We start from the raw sequence: 13,284 nt of genomic DNA, 5'->3' as shown, positions 1-13,284 counted from the left end.
AGTTTAACAGCTCTAAATGTTCTCCTATAATGCCTGATGATGACGAAGAGTTTTATTAATCAAAATGTAAATGATTCAAGTATAATCAATGTGAATATAGCCATTTATGTAGCAACTTATTCTACTATTATAACCATGTGTAAGTTGCCTGTGTGTATAGAAATCTGTATGAGAAGTGAAGACATAAGGTGAAGCTGCTTGTCATGTTTTTCCTTTAGGCAAAACATATGATGAGCACTCATTGTCACGGAACATAAAATGAAGGCCTCCTGACTGCATTGTGATATCATAACAAATATGTATACAATGTATTGAACACTCCTAGAGAAAAAACTGTATAAAAGAGGTTTTAGAAAGAGATTCTGGAGAATTCACTGCAGTGTCTTCTCAGCTTCATTGTCTCTGAGAAATAAAGCCTATCTTCTGGCATCAAAACCCCAAGACTTCAAGAGTGATTCTTCAGAGAAAGAGCAGAAGCCACCACAATGAGGTTAGAGAACACCTGACAAGAGATCAGAGACCATTCCTTCATCCAGAATCACTCCAGACCCTTTAGATTCCCAGCTCCATGTTGGTGCTTCTTCTCTTCAGTTCACTCCACTCATTTTCTACAGGGTTCAGGTCAGAGGACTGGAATGGCCAGCAGAAGCTTGGTTTTGTGCTCAGTGACCCATTTTTGTGTTGTTTTTGAGGTTTGTGTTTGGATTATTGTACGGCTGGAACATCCAAACACGGCCCATTATAAGATTTCTAACAGAGTCAGTCACTTATTGATTTTTTATCTGTTGGTATTTGATAGAATCAGTGATGCCGTGTGTCTGAACAAGATGTCCAGGACCTCCAGCAGAAATATAGGCCCACAACATCAAAAATACAGCAGTATATTTCATTTTACACATGGGGTACTTTTTATCCCTGTGTTCACCAAACCCATCTTGAGTGTTTGCTGCTAAAAAGCTCTTTTTAGTTTCATCTGACCATAGAAGCCAGTCCCATTTGAAGTTCCAGTCGTGTCTGATAACTGAATATGCTGGAGTTTGTTTTTGGATGAGCGAGGAGAATTTTTCTTGAAACCCTCCCAAACAACACGTGGTGATGTAGGTGCTGTTTTCTGACCCCGAGACTCAACTATTTTCTGCAATTCTCCAGCTGTGGTCCTTGGAGAGTCTTTAGTCACTCAAACTCTCCTTCTCACTGTATATTAGGACGATATAGACACACGTCCTCTTCCAGGCAGATTCGTAACTTTTTAAGTTGATTGGAAATTCTTAATTATTGCCCTGATGGTGGAAATGGGAATTTTCACTGCTCTAGCTCTTTTCTTAAAGCCACTTCACTAATTTGTGCAGCTCAGTTATCTTTTGCTGCACATCAGAAATATATTCTTTGATTTTTCTCATTGTGATGGATGATTAAGGGAATTTGGGCTTTGTTTTCCTTCCTATTTATATTTCTGTGAAACAGGAAGCCATGGCTGGATAATTTCATGTTCATAATAGAAATAGTGCTCAAAATTGTGAATATGAATGGGAATATATTTCAGAGATATTTTACTCTTAAGCATTTCTAGGGGTGCCAATAATTGTGTCCAATGTGTATTTGAGAAAAATATTTCATAATGACATTTCCCCCCATTTTAAATTCTTATTATCCAATGAAAGGTTAGATTTTTGTGAATTTTTTAAACAAAAGATCAAAAGGATTAACAATGCAGATTAATTTTCACAGCCTTCTTTGATCATATTTACCAAGGGTGCTGATATTTTTTGCCATGACTGTGTATATATACATATATATATTTTTTTTTTTTCACAGAAGAAAATGTATTGTAGATGAACCATATAAATATAAAAACAGAGGGATGTGAACAGTTAAACTACTCAGTGCCACTGGACTTTATGTCAGCAATTTTGGACACCAATCATGTTGAAACTAATTGTATAATATGAACAAAAATGACAAACAAAAGAGATGAAATAAAATATTGCTTCTTGAACAGTTTTAAAAAGAATTTTATTTCTTTATAATATTTGTACAAGGCAACAGTGCAAATTGCTTCTCTATTTACAGTCTATGTACAATTGTGGTACCTGCAAAATGTTAATTATTTTACCAAAATAAGAGGGATCATACAAAATACATGTTATTTTTTATTTATTACTGACCTGAATAAGATATTTCACATAAACAATGTTTACATATAGAACAGAAGAGAAAATAATAGATGAATTTATAAAAATCACCCCGTTCAAAAGTGTACATCCCCTTTGATTCTTCATACCGTGTTGTTACCTGAATGATCCACAGCTGTTTCTTTTTGTTGTTGTTGTTGTTTAGTGATAGTTGTTCATGAGTCCCTTGTTTGTCCTGAAGAGTTAAACTGCCTACTGTTCTTCAGAAAAAATCCTTCAGGTCCCACACATTCTTTGGTTTTCCAGCATCATTTGCGTATTTGAACCCTTTCCTACAATGACTGTATGATTTTGAGAACCATCTCATATGCAACTATTACAGAAGGTTCAAACACTCACTGATGCTCCAGAAGGAAAAAACATGAATTAAAACTTTTTGAATTTGAAGATCAGGGTAAATTTCACTTATTTTGTCTTCAGGGAAACATGTAAGTACCTTCTGTAGCCTCCGAAGGGCAGTACTAAATGAAAAAAATATGATATTTAGGCAAAATAAGAAATTTCCATTCTGTTCAAAGGTCATCCCCCCGACTCTTAGTGCATCGTGTTTCCTTCTGGAGCATCAGTGACTTTTTGAACCTTCTGTAATAGCAATAGTTGTCAATGAGTCCCTCAATTGTCCTCAATGTGAAAAGATGGATCTCAAAATCATAGAAGAACAGTGGGAAGTTTAATTGTTCAGAACAAACAAAGGACTCATGAACAACTATCACAACTATACCAGGTAACAACACAGTACTAAATTTCAAGTGTATGTAAACTTTTGAGTGGGGTAATTTTTATTATTTTCTCTTCTTTTATTTATCTTATTTCATCTTATTTTAGTAAAATAATTAACATTTTGCAGTACTGCAAAGTGCATGTGAAATTTTGAGGTCAAGTAAACATGACAAAATGCTTAGTTTCTTTACTGGGGAAAAATCTGATCCTTCAGAGAGTGCACCTGAAAAATAAGATGTAAAAAAAATTATGCTCACTTACAATACCACATTAAAGCACAATCTAATTTCATCTTTATTCAGGATTCTTACCGAAGTGTCTCACACAGCTCCTAGATTGTTGGTGTCAGTGGTTGGGATGACAAAAGAACTCAAGCGAACATCAGTAGCACTGTACTATAGACACCAAGCAAAAAAATTAAAATAAGTAAACCAAACTGTCATGAGTGTCAACTTACATTACATTTCAAACAAGGGAAAGTTACTTTTGAAATGTATTTCACTACAGATTACACTTTAAAAAGCAATTTGTAACCGTAATGGAATACAGTTGTTGATTTTTTTTTTTGGTATTTTAAATATGTAATTAAGATCCATGTATTCTGTTACTCCCCAACCCTGATTACAAATCATGCAATGATGGCTTAGTACATTCTTATGAAAGAACGTAAACTGTGAGGGACACGGTGACTTACAGGCAGTTCTCTGGGTGCGGATGAGAACGGAGGGTCACTGGCACACATGCGGGTGAAGGGTTTCTCTTTGGTAGAGGGGTGACTGGTGCAGCAGAGGCGCAGAGTGGCAGCAGGGAGGAGGATATGCCAGATGCTGCCGTGCTTCTTCACCAGCTCATCCAGCATCCTGAAATATACATGAAGTAATGCTGGACATGTAGAAACAATATATTTCCACAATACAGATTTTCCTATTCACATGATAAAAAAATGTAACTGATCATGAAACAGTTAAATGTCATCTCAGTTAAGAAGTAAATATTAGAATTAAATCATGTAACATCACATACTGAATAAAGTTATCAAGTTCAAAATAGATAATGACAGCTGAGATAAATGCCTGAGCCTGAAGATGTCGTACTCATTAAGAAGTGATTCGGTGACCAAGTCCATGTAACCAGTTTGCCGGTGATGTATGACTAAGGCGTTTGAATTCAACCTCAGGCGTTTCTTCAACTCACGGTTCACCTAAAGAGAGCAAGAAGAAAAATGACAACTATTAATCCATGATATGAAACGCAGCAAAGGAAATTAAAAGGATTTCCAAGAGAATTCCTACATACACTACTGTTCAAAAGTTTATGGTTGGTATCATTTTTTAAAGGCACTGAATTAAAAGTATATTATGAAATATTATTACAACTTAAAATAACAGTTTTCTATTTGAATAAATTTTACAATGTATTTTATTCTCGTGATGATCAAAGCTGCATTTTCAGCATGATTACTCCAGTTTTCAGTGTCACACAATCCTTAAGAAATCATTCTAACATGCTGCTAACATGCCCAAGAAACTTTTCTCATTATTATCAATGATGAAAACAGTTGTGTTGCCTATTATTTTGTGATTTTGTGATGAATAGAAAGTTCAAAGAACAGTATTTACTTGAAACAGAAATCTTTCATAAAATTCTAAATGCCTTTCCTGTCACTTTTAATCATTTTGACACGTTCTTGTTATATAAAGGTTTTTGCTTTTTTTTTAAAAATCTTACTGACCCCAAAGGTTTTGAAAGGTGTGTGTGTCTCTTACTTCCATGAGGACCCGCCTGGGAAGCCGGGAGAGAATTCCGAGAGGGTATCCCTGCTGATTGATGACTTCAGCGAGACACTTGGCCACATCCTGACTGAGATTCTGAGTCAAAGGAAAAGCTTCCACCCATTTGGAATGGTAGTCAGTCAGGGTCATGATGTGCGTGTGCTGGTCTACTGTCGGAGAGAACGGGCCTCGAACATCCAGCCCAAGCCATTCCCACCTCTCTTTAACCTGAGGGAAAGGCAGTGCAACAGTTTCCAAATAAAAATTCAAATTCTGTTCTGTCATCTTTAAAAGCCTAACTATAACGATAACTATAGTGGCATCCACAGCAAAAGATTATAAAATTATATTAATTTAAGTGCATGCTGCCTTATGTCATCTGCTAATTTAAATGGATTTTGATGTCCATGTTTTAGTTATTCTGAAAGTGGTTCCAACAATTTTATTACTTTTAGTTTTTACCATTATAGTTGCGGTGTGGATTTCAGTATTCTCACAGAATTAGAAAGTTTATAAAAATTTGGAAGAAAAGTGTTTTACCAAAAATTGCACTCAATACTAAACAGTCTGGTGCAGTAGATAGCACCTGATAGGATACCTTGTCATCATATCTTTTGTAATAATGTAATTCCCCCGATACGTACTCAAAGTAAAAATTTCTGATGAAACCTAGCAGATACCTAGTGACAACAGTCGCATCACAGTTCTGATGTAAATCAGAAGAGGCCTTACCTCAATGATATGGGGTTTCATTTGTCCTAAAACTCCGTAAGCCACATGCGGCATCTGATTAAGAGAATTACGTATTGATGAACAACACGTTCATAGTACTCTATTAGGAAATTTACATTTAGGACTCTCTTTTATTCAACAGTACATCATAGTTACTTACAATATTTAATTCATCGTCTCCAGCCCAGAGGATGTTCTGAAAGAAAAACAACAGTTCATTTGTGGACCATATTTTGGTGTATACACTCTTAAAAATAAAGGTGCTTCACGATTGCACAGAAGAACCTTTTTGTCTAAATGGTTCCATAAAGAACCTTTAACATCTGAAGAACCTTTCTGTTTCAAAACAGGTTGTTTGTGGTGAAAGAAGGTTCTTCAGATTATAAAAAGGTAGGAAAGAGATGGTTCTTTAAAAGAACCTTTGACTGAAAAATGGTTCTCCTATGGCATCGCTGTGAAGAACCTTTTATGCACCTTTATTTTTTAAGAGTGTAGAAATGGGGGGAAAACAATTATGTGAAAAATTAAAATGTTGATTACATTGGGCAAACAATATCCACTGTGAAAGAAACTGGGTATAGTCATGCTTCTGTCGAGAGCTTCATCACCCAGGATGGTCCACGGTGGACTGAAAAAGCACATGGAAAAACATACATTAATTAAGAATAACAATTAAAACAGAATAACACCACCACAGAATAGCATGTATCTGATGGAGGTTATCCTTCAGACGCTGTTGCAGACCTTTTTTCCGGTTCTGTCAGTTGCTGTGTGGATACGCTCTTTGGGTCTGTTCTCGTCTGGCTAGAACTACTTTTGGTAGTGTTCGGCTGTAAACTCTCTGCAGTTCTGTGCTCAGGCTTTTCTGAGTTAGACCTCTGCGAGGTTTCTGCTGTCACATCAGGTGCTGCTTGACCAGATGAATTTGAGTCTGCAACAATTCCCTTCAATTCCAAATGATCAGAAAAAGGGAAATTTTAATGGCATGTTTATATAATGAAAAGGAATAGTAGTAGTTAATTGTCTTAGGTTGCATGATCTGTCAAGCCCTCCACAGAGGGCAAACACATACAATAAACCCAACAAATTAATGGGGAAAAAAACTATTATTCAGACATTTCATAATTAATAATATTTGATGAGCTTTAGATTACATTTAATATATTACATTTTCAATAAAACATTTGCAATTGGATTGTAAAAAAAAATCTTTTTGCATGCTCGGACTGTTTTGTTGCATTTACAGTATTTTGACCAGAAGGTGTCGCCAAATATTTAGAGAGGTTCGAAACTATTTTTTGATGACGCAGCATCAGTGTAGCCTTAAACTCTGTAATGTATTTTATTATTTATGGTCTCATGTTTCTGATCTATAATTTAATTTTATAAATGATTTCTGAAATTGTAATTTATCTCTAAATGCATTTTTTGAATTATCTGTGTAAACACACCCTTTGGTGTGCAATCCAAAGAAATATTTCAGAATTGCAAAATACACATAAAATAGTTTCTGTAACTCACCAAAGCTCTTCTGCTTCTAGGATTGATTTTAACCTGTAGGCAATACATTTTTTAAAAATGAGATGAAGAAAGATTACATTTAAATGGGTAGATGACATAAAATTTTAAGCAGTTTCATCACTGTGTTGTGGTGGTTTGGCATAATATAATTAAACAAACATTATTCTAAACTTGCTTGCCTTTAAGCTAATATTTTATTTGTACTTTTATGATTTAAATTGGTGGAAAACCTAAGAATTACCATTGACATAAAAAAAGGCACTGTGCATCCATTAAAACGTGTAAATTTGAACATAAATATTGATATTTAAAAGCAGTCCATAAACAGTACACTCCTATCATCATGTCAACTTTTACTCACCTTTCTTTCTAGATATCGATTTGGGAATGAAAAGATGGTGGGCACAGCCCATGAATGAAGTCTTGTTCTCTTCCCATCTTCAATCAAACACTTCTTTTCAAAGTGGATGGAGCAGATTTTACTGTTTGGAGCAGGTTTCCAGTCTTTCCATCTTAAATTTTTAAGCCACTTTTTCAGCAAGTTGGGGTCTTTCAGCGGGAATCTGAAATAAAACAAAATACGAGAACATAACTTAATACAGTCTGCCACTTTTAACATAATATAAAGTGAAATATTTGCACTTACTTGTGGAATGAGAGACTCTTGTTCTTCGCAGTGTTTTTACAGTTATATGCACAACAACGAAACACCATCGTGTTTGGAGGCTCAGAATTCAAATTATCTATCAATTGTATATTTTTCTAATGGAGGGAGAGATTGTTTTATTTAGCGTTGCATTATATTTCAAAAGATATCCGCAATTCGCGCAAACAGACTCAACACCAAAAACCAAAACAGAGATCCAGCAGCCAATCCTCACAGCTCGGCTTCATCTGCGGTGTCCAGCTACGAGAACTGGAACACAGCTATCGCCACCTACTGGTCAAAATTAGACTTCAGCTCAGATTAAGTGACATTGCTTGGCTGCAAGTTATCGCAAGACATTTGCACGATTTTCTCTTGGAAGCTGTTCCTTTTTAACTCAGATTTATTATTTTTATTTGTAACATACATTATGGCTGTACATTTTAAAGGACATTCAGCATCAGTTATGTCATTACAGTTTGTGCAATATATTTTAAGAGAATAGGGGGGTTCAAAGGTTCATTGTCATCATAATTATTGTTGTTTAGCCTATTATTTACTTTTTTCCCAACCCCTTTTCTTTATTATTATTATTATTGTTAAAAACGATCAACAAACACATAATAAAAATAATAAACTATTCAGAGAACACTGTAAAGTAAGTGATTTTAATCAATCATTTAGCACACTTGTTATCAGCTTTAAACTGGAAACACCTCAAATAGCCTAAATGTGCTGCACTTTTTGATCTAACAGAAATTGTGTAATTATTCGGTCATTTAAGGTTTTAAAGATTTGGAAAAGATGATATCATTGAACAACATAGATGGTTTAGTGCATTCATTCAATTCATATGTTTCTGTAAACTTTGCAGCAGAAAGTGTATTGTGTTTTAAATTAATTGCGTCTAACACAACAAGAGGGCATAGCTAAAACTTTCAGTTGCACATAGTTAATAGAGTTGCGGTCTGTCCCATTCCTCTTGAAAATCTGTAAACAAAGAAGAAATTTCTAATAAGATTCATAAATTTCAGAAAAATAGTTCAGAAAAAGCAGCCAGTGTTTACTACAATTGAATTTTCCATAATCTTTCCCTATTCAGAATAATTTGCTAATGAATCTTTCAGATTGCAAACCAGTTCAAGCAATTCAGTAAAAAGAAAAGGCTCAAAACCAAGAAAAGGCTCAGATCCACTCACAAATAAGATATCACCATGCCTCGCAAGTTTCAAATAAATTTTTTTTTCTTTTTTCTTTTTTTACCAATGCAATATTTTAGATCAGAACACAAGCAGAAAATGCATATAAATTTCCTTTAAGATTTTGTTAATTTTGCAGATTTAAAACAAAAAAATGAAACTGCAAGTTTTACATGACCCATGGGAATCCAAAACTTCAAGAAAAACTTTTTAAAAAATCATCTTAATACATAAAACACCCATCTGTACCTCCACCAGATCTCCTTCCCATAAATCCAACAAAGATCTCCCCCTTGTTTCCTGAAAATGTATGTGAGATGAGGGATCTGTTTAATCTAAGTTCATTTATGCACCAGTCCATCAATTAACAAGCAGCCTAATGCACACAATGACAAAAACCTACTTCTCTGGCCAGGTCGCACTGGTTGAGTGATTCCTAAAGAGAGAGAATAAACTAAAAACTCCCAAACAACTTAAACAAACTTAATAAAACAGATTTCTCATTTTTAATTCAAGATGAAACACTAAAGGAGCACTGGAGCAAGCAACCATGTTTCACATGATAGCTATAAATGTGTTGATTTATTTTAGGCTAATTATAGTGCAGCCAAAGACTTGAGTTAGAGAGAAGTGAAGACACTGTACCTGTGCTCCTGCCCATTAATCCATGAAACGGCTGCGATTTGGATCGCTTCACCAGATCAGCAATGCGCACTAATATATCTGTTTCCTTTGGCTTCTCCTGACAAAGACAAATGAATGGCGTTCAGACAGTTTACTTGAAAAATTTGAAACTATATTATTTAGCAAATTACTGGCAAAAAAAATCAACCTGCAGGGTCTTCACGGTCCAGATATCCCTGTCTTCACTGGGACAAGATCCAACAGATTTAACTTTGCGTAAAGGATGAAAGCTAAAACAGAAAGTTTAAAAATGTCCATTATTTCAAGATATTGTAAGCTTTGTGTTCTGTATTTCAGCTCCCAGAAAAACTCTGCTGTTTGCCGCAGATGCTTAGCCTATAGAGACATCAGACACTACACGCTCCTCCCATTCACACATATTTGTGACCTTGGACCACAAAACCAGTCATAATGAGTATATTTGTAGCAATAGCCAAAAATACACTGTATGGGTCAAAATTATTGATTTTTCTTTTATGCCAAAAATCATTAGGATAGGCTATAAAAATCATGTTACATGAAGATATTTTGTAAATTTTCTACCGTAAATAGGTAGACTATCAAAACTAAATGTTTGATAATGCATTGCTAAGAACTTCATTTGGACAACTTTAAAGGCGATTTTCTCAATATTTTTATTTTATTTTTTTATTTTAGATTCCAGATTTTCAAATAGTTGTATTTCTATCTAGCCAAATATTGCCCTGTCATAACAAACCATACATCAATGGAAAACTTATTTATTCAGCTTTCAGATGATGTATAAATCTCAGTTTCAAAAAATTGACCAGCATATGAGTTCAGCAGCTTGATGTTTAGGTCCTCACCCCATTGTCTAGTCAGGACAGTTGAACTGGCGTTTCTGTTTTCATCTCATTTCCTCGACTCACTCTAAGAAAAAAAGGTCACAATGTGTTGATTTTCAATCTTGAGCAATAAATCTAAGAAATATCACAGTGTTTGGTGGTTCACAGATATGGCGTCAGCTTTGGTTTCATTCTTTCATGTCTAAGACAACTTCAAATTTTCCAGGTAGTGTGATTATACAAATATATTTAACATAAAGGGTTTTTATATGGAAAAGAGCCTGAAGAAACCTGAAGACTTCCTGTACTGCATTACTACAGCGACATGCATACCTATATAATATCTAGTTTATTATAATATGCATATACCATTCTTTCATGATATTAATTTTCTTTGCCAAGACTGCAGACAACTCCTATCTGCAATAATAATAGTGTTTAGTTTGAAGTATTTCTCACCAAATACACCAGTACTTTTTTTTCGCAGACATTGCACATCAGAAAGGGAATTAAAATAAGTGGAAAGCATGCATCACGAGAAGTATTGTTATCAAAAATCACATTATCTTTGTGTATCCAGAGTGCACACACACTGTTCACAAGTGTTGATTTGACACCTGTGGCTGGTATATATTTCCACCTCCTGCACCTCCTCGTTGTCTTTGTAAGGATAGATAATAAATAAAACTCCCTTTAAATTAATAAAGCATAGATGAATTGTAAATCTATGGTATCTATAGATTATATATGCGGAAAGTACTTGATCATTCTATTGCACCACCTTGGCAAATTACACTAATGCTGCATTTATACATCCTTTGTTCTTACTGGGATTTTGAGGACTTTCTACATAACATTTCCACAATATTCTTAATAAAACATTTTGTTTTCTTATAACTGCATTGATCATTTTCTCTTCAGTTTGAAAGCATATTCTAGAAACATATATGTAATGTCACGTATCCTACTTCTTCTCTGCTGTCTCTGATATCAGACAGCCAGAACAACCCGATCTCATAAAAGTGCATATAAATAGTACGTCAAATAAAAATGAAAACTCATGGTATTGATACGCAAAAATGGACTTTGGCGTGTGTATGCTACACGATGGGTGAGTTAGGTACAAACGGAGGTCGGAGGCGAGCCAGCTCCAAATGGGTGGGTCAGCTGCAAATGGGTGGGATAATATCGTCTACAACAAACCCAATCCTAAACCCACCCTCTCCCAACCTACTTGCGGCGTAAATCGCTCCCACTTGCAGGTCTCCGGGCTGCAGCACATACTTGCGATGGGTATGAGGGTTGTGGGGTGCATCGGCTACAAGTTGGCATTATTATATCGCGATACATCGTTTCTAACATATTTGCATCAGTAAAAACCGATTTATTTATATTTAATTACTAGTGGATGCGCTATACTTTTATTATTTAGAAAGTGACTCATAATCTCAGTCAGATTTCTCCTCATGACGCATCACAACACTGCGGAGACCTGAGGAAAAGCGAGGATTAAAGTCCAAAACCTGGCTTGAAATAACCTAACATAAACGACCAATTAAATTCACACAATCTCACTAATTTGTGCACGCTTATTCTTAAACTGACCTTAATGTCGATCATGGATCAAATTGATCCACCATGGCAAACAGCGAATATATCTGTGCTGTTTTATGCATTTGAGACATTGTATTTTCCTCAGTGCATAACTGTCACAGGTATAATTTTCATCTGTAAATGTTAGAAAGTCATGCAAACACCTATCTTACTGTCAGGAGTGGGCGAGGCATGCGAGAGCAACTAGCGCTGCTGAGCGCATGCGCGCTAAACATACAGAGCGCAATCGAATAATAGCGCAAAAATTCTTAGTAAAATATACATTTTGCTAAAATATTTGTTGTTGGACATTAAATGTGTCTTTTGTAGAATTTTAAACCTACATATAAGTGTATTTTTATGATAGCAGTGACTGTAAATGGACTATTGTAATGGGTAAATCAAATATAAACTAGTTATAAGCCCAAATGAGTTAATGTGTGTTTCTTGTGGAAGTTAAAATACAGTCATTTTCTTTATTATTTATTTTCATTTTTAATTCAGTGATTTTAACTTTTAATTTAGTTATTTTAATGCTTTAAAGAGCAATTTTAGATTGTAATGTTCTAATGTTCTGCTATCTGTTCTGCAAACTATAAAAGGTATGCTGTCATAAAACCAGAGATAAAGGCTTCATGGCAAGTGGAGACAGTGGTTCCTATTGGTCAGTGTTAGAGGAGCTCAGCTTAGCCTGACAGTTAGCCTGCTTTTTTCCCAGCATAAGATGCTTGCCACAGTGACTAAACTTGATATGCCAGTGATCCTCAAATCTGGCTCGCGAGATCCACTTTCCTGCAGAGTTTAGCTCCAACCCTAATCAAACTCACCCACCTGTGATTTTCTAATGATCCTGAAGACATTGATTAGCATGCTCAGGTGTTTGATTAGGGTTAGAGCTAAACTCTGCAGGAAAGTGGATCTCGCGAGCCAGATTTGAGGATCCCTGATCTAGGCCTATGTTAAATTTGCTTTATGGAACCAAATCATTTGACACGAGTCAGACTAAATGAAATAAGCCTGGCTTATTTGGTTAACTTGTTTTATGAAACAGGCCTCAAGGCATTAAAAGTGATCATATTTTCTCCATTGCATCGAATCGCATTGTGTTGAATCGAATCGGATCGAAATCGGATCGCACTGCATCGTAAAAAGGGGGTGAATCGTATCGCATCGCATCAGTACCTGCTTCATGTATCTTTAATGTATCGTATCGTTGGACATGCATCGAGATGCGTATCGTATCGGTCTGAGTCATGAGATGCACATCCCTAGTTCGTATCACATATACGCCAAAGTCCATTTATGCGTATCAATACCACGAATTTTCATTTTTATTTGGAGTACTATTTATACGCATTGAAATGATATCTCTTCATTTCCTCTGTCATCCTCGTTGTTCACAGCAATTGCCTTAGCAGG

At 35.3% G+C, this 13,284-nt stretch overlaps 2 protein-coding genes across 5 annotated transcripts; both read right to left on the bottom strand.

The window, feature by feature from the left end:
- Positions 1-1,996: 1,996 nt before the first annotated feature.
- Positions 1,997-7,816, bottom strand: zgc:163143 (uncharacterized protein LOC795946 homolog). 2 transcript variants are annotated; one of them, XM_058766757.1, is made up of 12 exons: positions 7,584-7,815; positions 7,299-7,500; positions 6,938-6,970; positions 6,161-6,360; positions 5,957-6,044; positions 5,577-5,612; positions 5,417-5,470; positions 4,679-4,912; positions 4,007-4,113; positions 3,607-3,772; positions 3,224-3,307; positions 1,997-3,135 (listed from the first exon to the last, which is right to left on the bottom strand). In XM_058766757.1, the coding sequence occupies exons 1-11, from the start codon at positions 7,649-7,651 to the stop codon at positions 3,233-3,235; spliced, it is 1,263 nt and encodes a 420-aa protein (XP_058622740.1). In that variant the 5' UTR covers positions 7,652-7,815; the 3' UTR covers positions 1,997-3,135; positions 3,224-3,232. The 2 variants fall into 2 exon arrangements, with proteins under 2 accessions (XP_058622740.1, XP_058622743.1); XM_058766760.1 differs by lacking the exon at positions 6,938-6,970 and having other exon boundaries at positions 7,584-7,816.
- A 174-nt stretch (positions 7,817-7,990) lies between these two features.
- Positions 7,991-12,074, bottom strand: tac4 (tachykinin precursor 4). 3 transcript variants are annotated; one of them, XM_058766781.1, is made up of 7 exons: positions 12,039-12,074; positions 10,294-10,357; positions 9,615-9,696; positions 9,428-9,524; positions 9,186-9,218; positions 9,032-9,082; positions 7,991-8,573 (listed from the first exon to the last, which is right to left on the bottom strand). In XM_058766781.1, the coding sequence occupies exons 2-7, from the start codon at positions 10,296-10,298 to the stop codon at positions 8,536-8,538; spliced, it is 306 nt and encodes a 101-aa protein (XP_058622764.1). In that variant the 5' UTR covers positions 10,299-10,357; positions 12,039-12,074; the 3' UTR covers positions 7,991-8,535. The 3 variants fall into 3 exon arrangements, with proteins under 3 accessions (XP_058622764.1, XP_058622755.1, XP_058622772.1); XM_058766772.1 differs by having other exon boundaries at positions 11,878-12,052; XM_058766789.1 differs by lacking the exon at positions 12,039-12,074 and adding an exon at positions 10,732-10,853.
- Positions 12,075-13,284: the final 1,210 nt, after the last annotated feature.

Source organism: Onychostoma macrolepis, chromosome 03 (genome assembly GCF_012432095.1).
Source record: "Onychostoma macrolepis isolate SWU-2019 chromosome 03, ASM1243209v1, whole genome shotgun sequence".
Classification (NCBI taxonomy): Eukaryota; Metazoa; Chordata; class Actinopteri; order Cypriniformes; family Cyprinidae; genus Onychostoma; species Onychostoma macrolepis.
Note: the sequence above shows the minus strand (reverse complement) of the source record. Positions and strands in the feature narration are given on the sequence as shown.

Bases quoted from the DNA above. Each gene is read 5' to 3' on its own strand.
- zgc:163143 (XM_058766757.1), bottom strand. From the start codon at position 7,651: ATGGTGTTTCGTTGTTGTGCATATAACTGTAAAAACACTGCGAAGAAC. The intron at 5,471-5,576 runs GTAAGTAACTAT...TCTCTTAATCAG, and splicing joins GAGACGATGAATTAAATATT to ATGCCGCATGTGGCTTACGG. The intron at 4,913-5,416 runs GTAAGGCCTCTT...CCTTTCCCTCAG, and splicing joins TGAAACCCCATATCATTGAG to GTTAAAGAGAGGTGGGAATG.
- tac4 (XM_058766781.1), bottom strand. The intron at 9,219-9,427 runs GTACAGTGTCTT...CTCTCTCTTTAG, and splicing joins ATTAATGGGCAGGAGCACAG to GAATCACTCAACCAGTGCGA. The intron at 9,083-9,185 runs GTAGGTTTTTGT...ATACATTTTCAG, and splicing joins AGTGCGACCTGGCCAGAGAA to GAAACAAGGGGGAGATCTTT.